Below are 13,983 nucleotides of genomic sequence, written 5' to 3' on the forward strand. Positions count from 1 at the left end.
TCAATGAAGCAAAGAAGAAGCACTCTACCTATGATGTGGAATTTTATTCCATTGTTCAAGAACTTCAACATTGGCGATTGTATCTTATTCAAGGGGAGTTTATTTTGAATTCCGATTATGAAGTTCTCAAGCACATTAACAATCAAGGAAGCCTAATTCGAAGACATGCAAAGTGGGTTTCTTTCTTACAGGAATATACTTTTGTGTTAAAGCATAAGAGTGGAAAGTGCAATCAACTGGCGGATGCTCTTAGTAAAATAGTGGCTCTTCTTAATTCCATGAGTGTGCAACTTGAAGGGTTTGATACCATTAGAGACATGTATGCTAACGATGAAGACTTTGGTGAAATTTGGAAGCTTTGCAAAGAAGGGAAGCATGAAGATTATCTTCTTCAAGATGATTTTCTCTTTAAGGGGAGTTGCTTATGCATTCCAAAATGCACCTTTAGAGAGTATATTATTTAAGAGCTACATTCAGGAGGTTTGGGAGGACATTTTGGAAGAGACAAAACCGTTTTGCTAGTGAAAGAGAAGTATTTTTGGCCGACCATTTACCGAGATGTGATGCGTTATGTGAAGAGGAGCCGAATATGCCAAACATGCAAGGGACATACTCAAAACACCTGTACCTACTGTCCACTCCCACTTCCTAATGCTCCATGGGAAGATGTTAGTATGGATTTTGTGGTTGGCTTGCTGAGAACTCAAAGAGGTAATGATTCCATCTTTCTTGTTGTTGATGGCTTCTCTAAAATGGCCCATTTCATTCCTTGTAAGAAGACTATGGATGCTTCTTATGTTGTTAATCTTTATTTCAATGAGGTAGTTAAGCATCATGGTGTTCCAAAGTCCCCTATTTCGGATAGGGATGCTAAATTCCTTAGTCATTTTTGGAGATGCTTATGGAAAAGAATTGGTACTATCTTGCTCTATAGTAGTGCCATCACCCTCAAACCGATGGACAAAACGAGGTGGTGAATCGAACTTTGGGAAATTTGCTTAGGAGTTTGGCGGCAAAGAGGCCCAAGAAATGGGATATGGTGCTTCCTCAAGCGGAGTTTTCTTATAATTATGTTGTAAATCATTCTACCGGTAAGAGCCCATTTGAAGTGATCTATGGAAAAAATCCAAAACACTATCTTGATCTTGCACCCATTTCTGATCCATCATTGTCCAATAAAAAGGTGGAAGATTTTACTACTACCATGACAAGGATTCATGAAGAAGTGAAGAAGAATCTTGAAGAAAATACCGAGAAGTACAAGCAAGTGGCCAATACTCATCACCGAATCAAAATCTTCATTGAAGGTGATCTTGTGTGGGTTTATTTAAAGAAAGAACGATTTCCAGCTGGTTCCTATAACAAGCTCAAGGAAAAAAAGATTGGTCCAGTCGAATTCTCAAGAAAATCAATGACAATGCATACAAGATTGAGCTCCATCCAAATATCAATACTCACCCAACATTCAATGTTAAAGACTTGACAACTTATCATGGAGAGCTTAACGAGAACTCGTGGGTGAGTTCTTTCTCACCAAGAGATGATGATGCAGTACCAACATGGCAGCCATGTCATATGTAGGTGGTTTTGGTGGAGTTCCAAGGTGCATTCCCGCATTAAAGCTTCTAACCAATTTTCAACCATAGTTTTGGGCTATTAAATGGCATATTCATGAAAAATGTTAAAATACAAAGTTGTAGGTCTTTTTTATATCTTTCCAACAAGTATTTATGCTCGAAAGTTGGACAAGTAGTTAGAAGGTTATGACAGTTTTAGTGAACTGTGTCTATTGGGTTCCCAAACCAGTCAAAGTTAGTGAATTCCAATGTAATTAGTCACTAAATTAGCTTGTGGAAGAAGTTGGACGAATTTTCTTGGATTTTCTTTTATTTAAAGGGTTAGAAACCATCTTGGGAGGGGATTTTGGATTTTGATTGACTTATGTAATTGATGGAATATCAATTGGGTTGAGCATTGCTCCCATTTTCATCTTCTTCTCTTGGATGTGTTTTTCTGTTCTTATTTCTCTTTTTCTTCCCTCTTAAGAACCCGCGTCAATGGTTTTGGAACTCTTCTATTTTGGAAGCTTGCAACTTTGACTTGACTTGACCATATTGGAAATCTCCTTTGTAGGTGTTAATGGCCCAGGGACTTAGTTTCTTTGTTTTGGAATTATGTAAGACATTTACTTTACCTTTGTTAGTGTGTTAGTGGTACTTAGGGAAGCTAAGTTTAGTTAAAAAAATTTAATCCCAGATTTGAAGTGCAGCTTAAATATTAGGCCTTGTATCTTATTCATTTAAAAGCCGTTTTAGTGAAATTTGAAGGCTCTTGAGTAATATAACAATTTTTTTTTGATGACGTAGGGTGTCCCCACCCCACTTTGTAGAGTGGGAATAATTCCCCTCGGATGAGCGCAACCAGGAGAACAACTTGGGCTTCTTTCTTTGTGTGTTTGACATCATGAGAGCAATTTTCTTCTCTTCTCATCTTCTCCCTCCAACCTAGTTGGTTTCATTCCAACAAGAATGACAAACTGGCATCCTTGGCTATCATGAATGGTGTCTATTCAAGATTGATTACTCTCAAAGAATCTAATATGTGAATAAGATCCAAGCAACACTACCCATTAGAGAATCACTTTGGCTTCCTTACGGCTTGTTGAGTCCAAAGCAGCTAAAATCAAGCAACCAACTCATAGAAATGCACACAAGAGAAAGTGCAAACTCCAGTGTTTTACGTACTTGTATCTCCTTTGAGGAAGTATAAGTGCAGACACTCCTCAAAATACAAGTTTAAAAATATAAACGAAGAAAAAAGAGATGAAAATGGAGAAGAAGAAGAAGAAGAAGAATTTATTCTAATCTTTTTAATGTATAAGATGTGGAAACCCATAAAGAAAAGAACAAAGAAAAACTCAAAGACTTGAATATTTACACTCTAAGCCTAGGACCCTATTTATACGTATCATTTAAAAAAACTCACTTCTAATAGAAGCTTCTGACCGTGTTTCCTAAAATAAATCAAACCCTTGGACATATCATTGTTTACTTTTAGTTATTAAACTAATACCACACACTCAAGAATACTATTTAACATCTAACCCTTTCATCAACCTCTTTTATTCTTCATGTAACTATGCAGCTATGTCTATGATCCCACAACCAGGGAAGCAGGATTCGTACCTGAGGGTGGGGATTCGCCATTCCCCGAATCGCGAATCGGAATCGTGATTCGATTCGATTCCCCGATTCTGGGGAATCCCGAATCGATTCCGTCGGAACCCCGATTCCCAATTTATGAAAATCCCGATTCCCACTTTATAGGAACCCCGATTCCCTGCGAATCCCCAGCGAATCCCAACTCCCCAGCGACTCCCAGCGATTCCCCGGCGAATCTCCGGCGATTCCCTGACGAATCCCTGGCGAATCTCCGTCGACTCTCTGGCAAACCCACGATTCCCGCTTCCATCCATCCCAGGAGCCTTCGATTCCCGCTTTCGAATCCCGAATCGAATCCCGCTTTCGATTCCCACCTCGGCAACTTTGCCCACAACCATATCTGTTAGCCCAACTCTTCTAGCGGAGTGCCATTATTAGTGATGACTTAGAAGTTCTTCTTGTCGGATTTCTCCATTTAGTTTGTGTTGTTCTTGTTCTTTTGGCTTTTGCTTTTTCTTTGGGGCCCGTTTGGATGCCGAGAAGATTTTGATTTGGATTTCTCACATTTGCAGCGCTTTTTGCATTATAATTTGGATCGGATCAAATTCTTGGATTTCTAATTCAGCTGGCAGTGAAAAAAATCAGATTTCTAGATTTGTTGTGGAAATAAGAAATTGGACACCCACAGATCTGGCAATTTCCTTCACCCTCTTTGCTCCTCAACCTCTCCCCTCCACTAGGAAGTACCCCTTTCCCTCTCTCTCTCCCTCTACATGAGCTGCCGGATCTATTCATTTTGTATTCAAAACTCAATTCCAAATCCAAATACAAAATGGGAGGTATCCAAACGGGCCCTTATACAATTTAGGAGTGCAGTTTAGAGTGTCTATATACACATAGAGAATTTGGATCTCTCTATACTATTTACGGGTAAAATAAAAACAATCAGCTATATTTTGATCTTACTTGTTTCTGTGGTTTTAAAGTTAAATAATTCAAAGTGGCAGTTAAATATTCATTTCAGATTTGTGTGTAGAGAATTTGGATCTCTCTATACTATTAGCATTTTCAAACAATAATGAGATCAAAACATATTTTTTCTTTAAAATAATTAAATACTTAAATAAAAATAGTAATAAGGAGACAATAATAATGTTTTATGGCATAAACAAGTCTCATCTCTCTGTTTTATGCAACATATAGTAGCACTCTTAATAGAAAATTATTTTTTCTAATATGAATGTTGACAAATAACCTCTAAAATATATAAAAACTGGGCAATTTATGTTATTGTTAAAGTCAATGGCACTAAAGAGAAATAAATTCATGTTTTTACAAATATGTAGAATAAAAATGAGGGCGAGCCTTGACGCAACAGTAGGGTTGCTCCATTGTGACCTATACTGTTCACAGGTTCGAGTCATGGAAACCGCCTCTCTGCAAAGCAGGGGTAAGGCTGTGAACATCTAGCCCTCCCTAGACCCTGCAATGGTAGGAACCTCGTGCACTGGGCCGCCCTTTACAATATGTAGAATAAAAAGGATAATAAATGTCATGTTATCATTAGTCACTCATTATTTTTAGCATGATGATATCTTCTTAATGGTTTGTGTTCTAGTACTACACTTGAAAAAATGACTAGTCCAATATAAAAGGGCAAGACAAAGCCAAGTTGGCAGAGTGTTTGGTTTTTTAATTTGCATCATATGATGCTAAAGACCTAATTTCACAATCAGAAAAATTATTTCATGTTAACTACGCATTTTAGTTTTCCCTATATTTCAATTACAAGTCCAATTCATAATAATCTCGTACACTTGTTAACTTTTATTTTTGTCATTGTGTTGTCTTTATTCCTTTTGTAGAATTGTTTGTGGTTTATTTGTGTGGAGAAGACTATGGACGCATTGATTCAAGTTCTCGTAGAGATATCAAAGTGTTTGTGGGAAGCTGTTAAGAAACAAATGGACTATCTAAATGATTGTGAAGGCAATGTTGAAAATTTAAAAGGCGGTGTAGAAGAACTTGTAGCTAGGAGAAATGATATACAAAGACTTGTAGATGAAAGACGTTTAAATGCTAATGTGGTCCTTGCTGAAGTTCAATTGTGGATCGAAAGAGCAGATAAAATGATATTGGAAGCAAATCAGATAGTCAGTAGTGTAGAGGAAAACATGAGATGCCTCATGGGGTGGTGTCCGAATTGGCGTCGGCGATATAGATTGAGTAAACTTGCAAAAGATAAGGCAGACACCATTACCGATCACCATAGTAAAGGAACATTTGAGATTGTGGCAACAGCCCCGCCACCTCGAAGGGTAATGACCATGCCTACTTCTTCAATTGATGGTCTAAAGACAGTAAATTTGTCATTGAATAAAGTCATGGATGCTCTCAAGGATGAAAATATCAGAATGATTGGTGTATATGGCATGGGTGGAATTGGAAAAACCACTCTTGTGAAAAATGTAAATAATAAATTGAAAGAGTCATCAGCTTTTGATAAAATTGTGATGGTAACTGTGTCTAAGGATGTAAAATTAAAACTCATCCAAGAAGAAATTGCAAAGAAAGTGGGAATGGAACTCAAAGAGGAGTTTGAATCCCTAAGAACAAGTAAACTAAGGAGAGGATTAATGGAAGCTAAGAAGTTACTGATAATCTTGGATGATTTGTGGGAACAATTAGATATAGTCACTATTAGAATTCCCTATGGTGATGAAAATAAGGGGTGTAAGATTTCATTAACATCTCGACGCTTAGATATATGTAAACAAATGGGAAGCCACGTTAATATCCAAGTGAATTTGTTGTCTGAGGACGAATCATGGAATTTGTTTAAAGAGAAAGTGGGAGATTGTCGAAGCTTGCAAAATGTGGCAAGAGAGGCTGCTCAAGAATGTCGCGGTCTGCCACTAGCCCTTGTTACACTTGGGGGAGCACTACGTGGTAATGATAACTTATCAGAGTGGCAACTTGCAGTAACCGAACTGAAAAGATCAGGCCCGGTATATATTGAAGGCATGGAGAAGGAGGTGTATCAATCCCTCAGAATAAGCTTTAGTCATTTGAAAACTGAGGAGCTAAAACAATGTTTTTTGTTCTGTGCTCTATTTCCAGAGGACTTCGAAATTCCTGTGGAAAGGATGATTAGATACTTGATTGCTGAGGGAATCTTGGTGAAGTTTGAGAATTTAGAGGAAGCAATGAATAAAGGATGTGCCTTAATCGGGAAACTCAAGTCTTGCAGCTTGTTGCTAGAGAGTGAAGAAGAAGGGGGGGTAAGTATGCATGATGTGGTACGGGATATGGCCATTTGGATTGCATCCAAAGAAGGTGACTATAAGTTTGTGGTGAAGGCTGGATTAGGACTTGAAGATTGGCCAGAAGTGGAGAGGTTTCAAGAATGTAAGAGGCTCTCGTTGATGAACAACAGAATAAGTAAACTTCCAGATAGAGTGGAATGCCCCCAGCTTCTAACATTATTGATGCAACGAAATAGAAATTTGGCAGAAATACCCGACAAGTTTTTTGAAACCGTCAACGATCTTCGTGTTTTGGATATAGGTTGGACGGCTATTAAATGGATACCTCCATGTCTGGCATGCCTTCAGAACCTTAAGGAACTCTGCCTACGAAGTTGTTATTCTCGTTTGGCTGGCTTGTCACTTGTTGGGGAACTGAAAGCACTAGAATCCCTCGATCTCTCTCATAACCGTTTCAGCCAACTGCCAGTGGAAATTGGAAATTTGACAAATCTAAGGAGTGTGGACTTATCATACAATCGAAATCTTGAAGTTATACCAAGAAATGCAGTCATACGTAAGTTGACTCGTTTGGAGGAATTGGATATGGAGGAAAGCTTTGATAGGTGGGAGGTTGGAGGAGAAGGAGAGGGGGAGACCAGCAACGGCAATGCTATGTTGGCAGAAGTAGCGTCTTTAAGAAGGTTGACTAATTTGATCGTGCGGATATAAGATGTCCACCGCTTTACCCAAGATAACTCGTTCAAATCTTGGACACATTTGAAGAAATTTTTCTTCCACTTCCAACTTGGAGCACAGATAGATGAAGACGGTTTTAGAATTTCTTAGTGAGGATACTTCTAAATTTCTACGAGATTTTGTACGTCGTTCGATATTCATTGATGGTTCCGCGTCAATCCCTAAGTGGGTAAAGTTGTTTTTGTTCCCTTGGAGTTCTTCCCTTTCTTATTAGTGGGAAGAATGTTCCCGAATATGCCCTCCAACATCTGCAATATTTACAACTTTCTGGACTTCAAAAGTTAGAGAAGGTAGTGTCTGATGATGAATCCCTGCGGCTCCCAACTCTTGCAAACCTCACCAAAATGTCTATTAGGGGTTGTCATCGTCTAAAGCATGTAGTAATCACGCCCAACTTATTGCAAAGAATGCAGAATCTGGTAGAACTCTCGGTTGACCGGTGTGAGAATGTGGAACACTTGTTTGTGGGGCCAACAGAAAATAAACTAGTGCTTCCTAAACTTCGAAAGTTGTATCTAGAGCGTCTTCCAAACATGGAAAATATGTGGATTGGATTGCCAACACTACAAAGCCTGACTGAACTCAACATCTATGGGTGCAATGGGTTGAAAGAAATCTTTTCTTCCGCTCAAGTGAAAGGTCTTCCTAATCTTGCAGGACTCAATGTTGGAGGTTGCGGAGAAGTGAAGAAGATAATTTCAGAGGTGGAGGAGGTGGGGGGGGGGATGAGAATGCAATGCTACCTAAATTGAGATCGTTGGAATTAAATGAACTACCAAAGTTGGAGCATTTCTATGTAAGGCCACTTGATTTGCATTCCTTGGAAATCATTGCAATACGTTTCTGTCAAAATTTGAAGAAACTACAGTTTGGAGGGCCGGATAGCATGCCGTCTCTTCAAGAGATTGAAGCAGGAAGGCGATGGTGGGAAGGATTGAAGTGGGAAGAAGAAGAAGACAGCTTCAAGGCACGTCTACAACCCATCCTCCATGAAATCTCCTCTGAAGAGGAAGAAGAAGAAGAGGACAAGGAGGAGGAAGAAGAAGAAGAGGAGGAGGAGAAGGAAGAAGAGGAGGAAAGCATCAATTAAAGCCGATGGACGGGCTTTCTTTTGGTTTTTCCTTTTGAAATCTGTATTGTAATTTTAAAGAGTTGCTTTTTTCTGTTTTTTTCTTTTTAATTCTGTAAATATATTAAATCTGTAATGTAATTATTGGGAGTGGCTTTTGTCTACTTTTTTCCTTTTAATTCTGTAATATTAAGGAGTGGATTTCCTATGGATTTTCTATTATTTAATCCCTCAATTCAAGTTGTGTTTTTCTGATTTTATTTTTATTTTTTATGAAGCATTGAGATGTCAGGTTGAGAAATAGATATAGGGCACTGATATTTTCTCCCCCTCGGATGGATATCCCACCCCCCCCCCCCCCCCCCCCCCCCAACAGAAATCGTTAACTTTTTAGGCTTTTGGAGTTAACGGTATATATCCTAATGATATCTGTTAAGGGGGGGATATCACTGCCCCAGATATATTCATCATTTTATGGCAAATTTTCATTTTTTTCATTTTAACTTAGAATACAAAATGGATGAGAAGGACAATCGGTAAGCTTCAATATGCAACAACATTAACTAGATTAAAATGCAAATTCGTGTGTGTTGGTTTTAAGAGACTACGTTCTCTGGGGTCCAAAAAGAACTAGAGAAAATTAAAATCATAGAAACAATTTCAATTGAAAAAATTTCGGAAATAACTAATAACATTTCTAGTGTTGACCGTTTGAGCGATGTTCTACAAGATCAACAGTCAAAACCAAATCTTGCCAAGGTCTACTTTCAGATGGAATATGATTTGTCCTCAAAACCTCTTTTCACACCACACAATCATATGGACCCAACACATCGCAATGCATGCAATATTTGTGTGGCGTATAGTCACTTGATCATAGAAAAAAATTTCATGGAAAAAAATAGGGACTAAATTAAAATGCAAGTTTGTTTGTTTTCATAGAAAAATTTCATTGGGAAAAGATTTCAAGGTTAAGTATGTAAGGCTTTCACAGAAAACAGGGAAATTTTTAATTTTTTACAAATATTTCCCCATAAAAATAAGTTGGCCAAACACTTACAAACTCATTTTCTAGGGATGTTTTTTCCCATAAAAACTTTTACCCTAGAACGAAAAGGCCTGTGTTGTAAATTATGTTCTCATCTTCAAGATAAAAGAGGTTTAAATCAAGGTCTAAGCGTTGGTTGTCAGACACTAGGCCCAAAATCTCTCCCCAATAAATACTTCCTCTGGGGGGTAAAACCCGCAGCTCCCCTAGATGCTCAACACGTGCCATTGAAGCCCAAGTAGGAATCTTCATCCCTCCCCAACAACATCTCTAAATTGGAAGGTGCCCCATAAACCAAAGTTCTCCCTAAGGGTGGTAATTCTCCTAGAAGTTCGGCGCATCTAAATAAGAAATCAATTTCAATGAGGAAACCTGGTACTTATCAAGATAATCATGGGAACCAATTCCATATTTCCATGTCAACTCCTCCAATAAGGAAAGACTCCCATTGGGGCAAGTCACCTTAACTATTGTGAACTCCTCTCCTATAAAAATACCCCCAGGCTCAAGGTACGCATCTTCATCTTTTCTACTTCTCAAATTACCTCCATTGTTCTTAGTTTTCCAGCTTTCCTATTGCTTAGTTTTCCCCTGTTGTGCCAATTTCTGACTTGAGCGTCAGAGTGGTCTCCCGGAGTCACAACTCCGGAGACCCTAACATGTTTTTTGTGAGCGCGGGTTATCACAGATTGGAGCACATCCAGCCGTTGATCCATAAACCAAAGTCCTACAATATACTTGTAAGCATAAGAAGCCCGATCGATGTCCACCCACGTGACATTAGCATGATCCAAACCCTTCATTTGGTAGGCTCTATTGTTGAGATGACTGCACTGAAAATTCCCATGGATTTGATTTTCCCGACCATCCAATCAACCACTCTCAAATGGACAATTATGTCACTGGCCCTTGAAATGAACATAGAGAGAGAGAGGTGGTCGTGATACAAAATACCGATCTGAATGTTAGAGGGTTGATCCGAACCCACTATAGATCGGAGGGTTAGGATCAAACAATGAAAATAATTTTTGGGCCACAACCTATTTAGGCTGTGGCCCATCTAATGGACGGTTTGGATCATCCTATGGTGCGGGCCATACCTTAATTTTAATAAAGTAAGGAGTGCCCTCATCAAAATACAGTAGTGCGGATAACATTTCCCAAAATAAATGATGAAGCAACAAAGCCGTCAAATACCAAAAAGAAAGGAAAGAAAAAGAAATTTTACTAACGAAAAAATAGCACTTCTTTTACAAAGTCATTGCATAAATGTGAACCAATTTGGGACCTAACATTGCTCAAATGCTTTAAAATGATTCGAGTCATGACCTACTGTGAGAACATAGGTAGACAGAGCTGATGCCCATTAATAACCATCATGATTCAGTTACAAAATCAGTATACCTGTTGCAAAAACCATCACACGGTGAAACCCATGAAAATGTCTGTATAAATGAGCAGCAAACCGGACAGATTCTTCGCATCTGACCGAAGACACTTTCTCATGAACCAGAGAACCATATATCAAACACACCAAAACGGAATAGAAAAGCATCACTGTCCAAGATCCTGAACAGGTCCAAAACCATTCCCTCTTTGCGTACTCCCCATCCGCGTATCTCACACTCGGGAAGAAGTTCCTCTCCAAAAGGTCTATAAATAAGTTCCTCTCCAAAAGATTGGTAAAAACAAGCAGCAAATCAAGGACTATAGCTTGCATGGTATCTTAAATGCAAATTGTTTTGAAGTTGAAGATAAATATTTTCGACTGACCATAAATTATAATTAATGGTTTGAAGTCTTTGAAATGATATATTCATTGGTTTCTAAAGAGACCAATTTGCATAGATGATTCGATTAAATTAATCTCAGCTGCAAATAATAACTAAATTTCGTAAAATCCAAAGAAATCCCCAGTGAAGTAGTCTTAAATGGCTGGAAGGGATGGAAGATAACATAGGTGCAATAGATAACGGTGTTTTGGTCTTCCTATTCAAATATAATTTCTGTGATCACATTTTCCCAAGATGTTGAGACACTAGGCATCTCTCAAGTAGCCATATAATAAGCCATCCAGCTAGTTTTCCATTTTATATTTAATCATATCAAAAGACATAAAATGGAAAGCCAATTGAATCTTTAGGTATAGAAAAAATGAGTTCATGAAGTACATATTTTTATATACTAATTCATAGAAAACCAATTTCTTAATAATAACTTTATCTTATTGAAACTGAAATTTCTGCTCATTTTATTACTTTTTATCTTTCTTTTTTTTTTTTATTTGAGGTTTTTTATATCGTTTCTTCTTTAATAAAACATTCATCTAACATCCATTGTAAAGAAAATTTGAATAAGAAAAAGCAGATTTCATCTCCATGAGAAGCAATGGCAAAGATCAAGAATCATTGAGGTTGATCGATTGCTACTTACAGGTCCAAATAAGACAATCCTATCCAACATGGTACTTGAGAACATAGAGAATGGAACTTTACATATGAAACCTAATATATATGATGTATTCTAATTAATCATTGAGAAGAATGATTTAGTAAAAAAGTATATCTGTTTGAAAATTATTTCCAGTAAGTCCCTGGATACTTATGTTAACAGATGGTAGAATCCAGTAACTATAAAAAAAGAGCACTTTTGTTTAAAAAAAAACATTTTTGAAATGGTAGGATACAATAAGTTTTGACCATAGTGAATTGTTACTGAAAAGTACTACTTTTCAAATGTCTGAAATTTCAAATCTACAACATGAAAGAATCTTAAAATTTGAAACTTTAGATTGGGATTCAATAGTCAGGTCTAGATCAAATTTAATCTTATCTTAAGAGTTGAAGGCTTGAAGTTTTGAAAGATAATGAGAGTCTGTGATTTAGGTCTAGGTGAGAGGGTTTTAAAGATTAAGATTAGGACTTAGATTGAGGAATAGATACGGGAGGTTGTGGCTGATTATTAAGGTAGGCAATTTATCTTGCTTAAGCGCGAGTAAGTTTGCAAACTACTAACCTGTTATGGCGAGCTTAGCATGACTAGATTGTTGTGGCAGTAGAGAATTGTGTTGGCTGTTGCTGTGAATTTGGCCTTAGAGTCAAGTGGCGAGTTTAACTTGTCCGGTGAGTTGTGTAACTATGAGGAGGCTTCTTTTGGCTGTCTTTAGGACATTCCAAGTTCGACTACACTGCTCAATATGCGTTCCAAAGTACCAACTTGGCGGGACTGATATCCGGTAACAGGGATGTCTGTCAGCTGCTTAACAAGTCTGTTAATACGTTCTAAATTTCTATGAGATGTTGAACGTCGTTGGATAGTCATTGATGGTTTGGTTGCCTTTTAAGGTCTTTGACCACTAGCACTGTCGGGCGACGGTCGGGTGATGTGGCGCGCTCGAGATCTTCTCTCCAAATTTCTTCAAATCAAAGAAATTTGTGAAGATCTTGGGGAGATCTTTTTGCCCCCCCCCCCCCCCCCCCCCCCACCACCAATATTTGCAAGATAAACCAAACAATGTTTCTTTCTTCCACCCTTAATCTCCCCGTTGACTGTCTGCTTTAGATCTCCCCTTAATCTCCCCTTTGACCGCTGGGATATAGATCTCCCAACGAATTACCGGCATCCAAACAGAGCATAAGTGGGTAAAGTTGTTTTTGTTCCCTCAGAGTTCTTTCCTATCCGTAAGATGCCACCAATCCTCAAAGAATCTTTTGGATTTGGATAAGCATGGATTTAAAAGTTTGATATTTATTAACATCGAGAGTTGTGATGAGATGGAATATCTTATTAGTGGGAAGAATGTTCCCGAATATGCCCTCCAACATTTGCAATATTTACAACTTTTTGGACTTCAAAAGTTAGACAAGGTAGTGTCTGATTATGGATCCCTTCGGCTCCCAACTCTTGCAAAACTCACCAAAATGTCTATTAGGGGTTGTCATCCTCTAAAGCATGTTGTAATCACGCCCAACTTATTGCAAAGAATGCAGAATCTGGTAGAACTCTCAGTTAATTGGTGTGAAAATGTTGAACACTTGTTTGTGGCGCCAACAGAAAATAAACTAGTGCTTCCTAAACTTCAACAGCTGTTTCTAGAGGATCTTCTAAGGATGGAAAATATGTGGATGGGGTTGCCAACACTACAAAGCCTGACTGAACTCAACATCTCTCGGTGCAATGGGTTGAAAGAAATCTTTTCTTCCGCTCAAGTGAAAGGCCTCCCTAATCGTGCAAACTCAAAGTTGACGATTGCGGGGAAGTGAAGAAGATAATTTCAGAGGTGGAGGAGGTCGTGGGGGATGAGAATGCAATGCTACCTAAATTGAGATCCTTGGTATTAATAGATCTACCAAAGTTGGAGCATTTCTATGTAAGGCCACTTGCTTTGCTTTCCTTGGAAATCATTGCAATACGTTTCTGTCAAAATTTGAAGAAAATACCGTTTGGAGGGCCGGATAGCGTGCCGTCTCTTCAAGAGATTGAAGCAGGAAGGCGATGGTGGGAAGGATTGAGGTGGGAAGAAGAAGAAGACAGCTTCAAGGCACGTCTACAACCCATCTTCAAGAACAGGAGGTGGGGGAGATCTGTATTGTAATTTTAAGGAGTATTTTCTGTTTTTTCTTTTTAATTCTGTAAATATATTAACTCAGTAATGTAATTATAGGGAGTGGCCTTTGTCTACTTTTTTTCTTTTTATTTCCG

The 13,983-nt window shown here is 38.2% G+C and overlaps 1 protein-coding gene across 1 annotated transcript; it reads left to right on the forward strand.

Annotated features, from left to right (window-relative positions):
• The first annotated feature begins 563 nt into the window (after nucleotides 1-563).
• On the forward strand, nucleotides 564-13,544 carry LOC143856984 (disease resistance protein At4g27190-like). The gene is made up of 5 exons (XM_077367266.1): nucleotides 564-821; nucleotides 5,027-7,110; nucleotides 7,380-7,878; nucleotides 8,034-8,132; nucleotides 12,948-13,544. Exons 1-5 carry the CDS (start codon nucleotides 564-566, stop codon nucleotides 13,542-13,544), a joined length of 3,537 nt encoding a protein of 1,178 aa, XP_077223381.1.
• Nucleotides 13,545-13,983: the final 439 nt, after the last annotated feature.

Source organism: Tasmannia lanceolata, unplaced genomic scaffold (assembly GCF_043159265.1).
Source record: "Tasmannia lanceolata isolate RefF3 unplaced genomic scaffold, GAP_Taslan_0.1 ptg000024l, whole genome shotgun sequence".
NCBI lineage: Eukaryota > Viridiplantae > Streptophyta > Magnoliopsida > Canellales > Winteraceae > Tasmannia > Tasmannia lanceolata.